This window comes from Ascaphus truei, chromosome 5, assembly GCF_040206685.1.
Source record: "Ascaphus truei isolate aAscTru1 chromosome 5, aAscTru1.hap1, whole genome shotgun sequence".
Taxonomy (NCBI): Eukaryota; Metazoa; Chordata; class Amphibia; order Anura; family Ascaphidae; genus Ascaphus; species Ascaphus truei.
In genome coordinates this window covers 234,390,972-234,395,241 of record NC_134487.1, presented here as the reverse complement: position 1 = coordinate 234,395,241, position 4,270 = coordinate 234,390,972, and the positions used below count along the sequence as shown (strand labels likewise).

Genomic DNA, 4,270 nt, shown 5'->3' with positions numbered 1-4,270 from the left:
GGGAACTGCTCCTCTGGAAAACCAGGTAAGTGTCCAAGTGTATAAATGACCAGAAACAGGGATCCCAAGGCAACAATCGCAGAGATAGTTCTCGCAGTGGCAGTGAGAAGCAATCCCTCCAGCCAATTAGGCGAGGGAAGCCCATGACCAGGGGGCAAGCCCCCTCCCCCTCATCTCGCTGGGATCTCTGGGCCGTCATCGCTGGGGGGTGGTCAGGCCCAGGGCATTACAAAAGAGGCAGCCGGGAGCTGAATCTTCCATTCTGCTCCCGGTCTGCTGCTTCAGGAGGCTCCAGTTGGTCATTTTGCCACTGTCGCGGCGGCAGTTCGGGGGTAAGTGCTTGTCCTTGCCAGATGGGCTCGGGCGGGCGTCGCCCGGGGGTAGGAGCGATGGGGCGGGGTCAAGCTAACGTGACAGCCGGGAACCCACTCGCGACAACGGCCGGCTCTTTAGGGGTCGGCCGGGTACGGGGGCAGCAGGCCAAGGCCTGGCTGACCCCCTGACTCCACTCTGGCTTGGACTAGCGCTTACTCCAGTATTATGATTGTTAATAAACGCCTGGCTGACCCCCTGACTCCACTCTGGCTTGGACTAGCGCTTACTCCAGTATTATGATTGTTAATAAACAAAGCCGCGGCCTTTTATACCTCCAAACTGAGTCTGTCATTACTTGTCTGTTTATATGTGGGTACCGGTTCCAAGTGGGAGGGGGAGGGGGTCCCTCGCAGCCTCCCTGGTCAAGCCCCTGACTCCACTTCACAACCGGCAACAGGATCCAAAGGTGACAGATCACCAAGACAGTCCTAGTAGGGACGGTGAATAGCTCTCCTCTTCACTAGACAACCGGCAGCGGATCTAACTCTCGTGATCAGACGTGATGATGTCAGTGTCTCTTTCAAACCCTATGCGTTTTGTCACTAACCATGTGACTGCATCAGCGGTTAGTGATGACAGGGGACCCCTGATGAAGTTACATGGTAGTGTCTCTGATCATTTATACACTTGGACACTTACCTGGTTTTGCTGTGGAGCAGTCACCTGATGTGCGGATGATGCTGCCTAGTGATTCTATCACACCCAACTGATTTTAACTCCTTGATGTTTGTCAGTGCATTTTAGTCTTCCTACTTTTTATATTAAATGTTCACACTTTTATGTGCTATGGAGTGTGCATTTTCTTTTTTTTAATATCGGGTTGTGACCTGAGGATCATCCAGGTGGACATTCCTATTCCTATTCCTCCTCCCTTATATAGTGTCATATTTGGTATACCCATGAGATTCATATTGTATTATTGGGACTCTTTCTCCTTTCATTATGATGTTATGGGACTAATTGTATTCACAGTTTTCAAGGTGTTTTATTTCTATTGCTCACTTAACACTTTAACAATTTTAGGATATTCTCAGAATACATTGGGATTTGTTACACATTTTAGACACCACTTTATTTTTCTACATTCATACGATCACTTTATATTGACGCTACCCTTTTTTGTGAATATATATATATATATATATATATATATATAGTGAATAGATGAGAACAAGGCACTCCGTCAGGTAGATAAAGGTGGGTGCAAATCCTATATAAATCAAATAAGCAATACGATACCGTTTGAGCGACTATCAGAGGCAGCACTCCACAAAGTTGTTAAAAAAAGTTTTGTGTTTAGTGTGACATAGTAACTATGTCACACTAAATACAAAACTTTTTTTGACAACTTTGTGGAGTGCTGCCTCTGATATTCGCTCAAACGGTATCGTATTGCTTATATATATATATATATATATATATATATATATATATATATATATATATATACACACATACACATACATACATACAAGCTCTGTCAGAGCTTGAGAAAAGACCTAGAGGTCTGAAACGTAAGTCGCTCTGGTGTTTGAAATAAATCAGGCACATTATTACCGCATTGACTGCTATCTGTAAGAGTCTGCTAACAATATCGCTGCTCAAGGGGCCAGGAATCCATCTCTAGCAGAAATTTTAACATGCACACACATAAATCATATGCTGTGCAGCCTCTTTTAAAGGGGGGACATCTATTTAGTAGTCTCCCAGCTGCAAAACTGGGATGAAAACCCTTGTGAAATAAACAGCACCATATTTAGCAGAGGGCAAACTCCCATCCTTGGATAAATCTGGTGGTTTTTGGTCACTTTAGTAAATAGACCCGAGTTTTGTGAAGCTGTCACTGATCTCTCCCCCCTTCCTTGCCTATTGTGCAGCTCTGAAGGTCTCCGTGCGGGAGGTGAGGAAGGAGAGCGGAGATCGCAAGCTGATCCTCCGGAAGAAGAAGGCTCTGAAGAGGGGACCGATCCAGCGCAAAGACTGGGGGGACCTGGTTCTCTACCTGAAGAATGGAGCCAACTGCCCCTGTCACCAGCTGGAGCAGCTGAGCGGACAGTTCCTGGTTCTGGGACGCAAGGTGAAGACTCAGCACCTGCTGACCGCGGTGCACAAGTGGGACAAGTCCAACCGCGAGTTCAACCGCTTCATGCGCAAGGTGAAGAAGAGCAAGTGCCCCAAGCCTCACTCAGTCTTCATGTGAGGGGGGAGGGGTGCTCGGGCTCCCACTTGAAAGAGAGTGCTGTGTCCCCCCCAGCCACGCTGCCTCTACTTCCAGAGCTGGGACTCTGAGGCATCGGATGTCACACTGAGGAGGCAACTGGTGGGGGTGGGGGGACGGGGGTGGTGCAAAACCCAATAACCCCCCCCCTCCTTCTCTCTACAGACTGTGGGGGGAGGGTCACTGAAAGACTGCAACACTGGGAAGCACAGGGCTGCAAACCCAGAAATGATCATTTATTCATTTACTTACTCATACGAATCAGGATAATTCAATCAGTTAGTAATTAAGTAATACACCTGGGCAGGCACTCACTTATTAATTCATACATTCATTTGTTGATTTACTAAATGCAGGTTCTCATTCATCCTTTAGTTTTTTTCTGTCATTTCTTTATCGCCCCCAGTTTAGGTTCATTCATTCACTTGGTCAACATTTATTTATTTAACCTGTAGACTTTCATTAATTCACTCTGTCAATGTAGAGAGGCTCACCTTGATTCATTCATTCCACCATGCAGACTCGCATCCATTCATTCATTCCATAACACAGGCTCACATCCATTAATTAATTCATTCATTCCACCATGCAGACGCACATCCATGTATTTATTCCACCATGCTGGCTCACATCCATTCATTCATTCCACAACGCAGGCTCACATCCATTCATTAATTCATTCATTCCACCATGCAGGCTCACATCCATTTATTCATTACACCATGCAGGCTCACATCCATTTATTCATTACACCATGCAGGCTCACATAAAATCATCCATTCTTTCATTCATTCACTTCCCACGCAGACATTTATACATCTAACCTGTGTTCAGTAGGTTATCATTCAGTGTCTTATTCAATGCTGACAGAATAAATGGTTAGCATGTCACGTCGGACTCCCTCAGACACGGATGTGCTGGCTCCTAATCTGTTTGCTGATTTTATTGTAACATGTTCTTTTTATAGCCTTTGATTTAAAAAAAAAAAAAAAAAGGAATCATGCCAATCTCTCTCCAATTTCATGAAATCCGTTTATCTCGCTGATTAGACAGAGAAACAAAAATACTGTCAGCCCACATAACTTGCAATCTAAAGGTTCAATATCTCGCACAAAGCCAGGGAGAAATAACCTGCCATATAGAAACATTCAATGAAATGTATCACGCGTGTGTCATGTAACTTCTCCTATTATTACATGTAGTAAGTATACCTTCTATTGCTCCATATAACCCCTCCTGTAGCTGCATATAATTGCTCTCTATTGCTCCATTTAAAACCGCTCCCTAAAACTCCTCCTATTTCTCTATATAAGCGCTCCCTATAACTACTAATGCTCCATATAACCGCTACCTATAACCCCTCCTATTGCTGCGTATAACAGCTCCCTATAACTCCTCTTATTGTTTTGTATAAATGCTCCCGTTTACTCCTGTTGCTCCATATAACCACTCCCTAAACCTCCTCCTATTGCTCCATATGACCTTCCCTTTAACTCCTCCTATTGCTCCATTTAAAACCGCTCCCTAAAACTCCTATTGCTCTATATAACCACTCTCTATAACTCCTCCTATTTCGCCATATAGCCGCTCCATAAACTGCCTCTTATTGCTCTATATAATCTGTGTCTAGAACTCCTATTGCTCCATATATAACACCTCTCTTTAACTTCTCCTGTA

At 44.6% G+C, this 4,270-nt stretch overlaps 1 protein-coding gene across 1 annotated transcript in view; it reads left to right on the top strand.

The window, feature by feature from the left end:
- Positions 1-3,621, top strand: part of SFRP1 (secreted frizzled related protein 1) — a 35,422-nt gene extending 31,801 nt beyond the window's left edge. The window contains exon 3 of the mRNA XM_075601741.1: positions 2,253-3,621. Coding sequence (XP_075457856.1) covers positions 2,253-2,575 — 323 coding nt within the window. The 3' untranslated portion in view covers positions 2,576-3,621. The remainder of the gene's footprint in view (positions 1-2,252) is intronic.
- Positions 3,622-4,270: the final 649 nt, after the last annotated feature.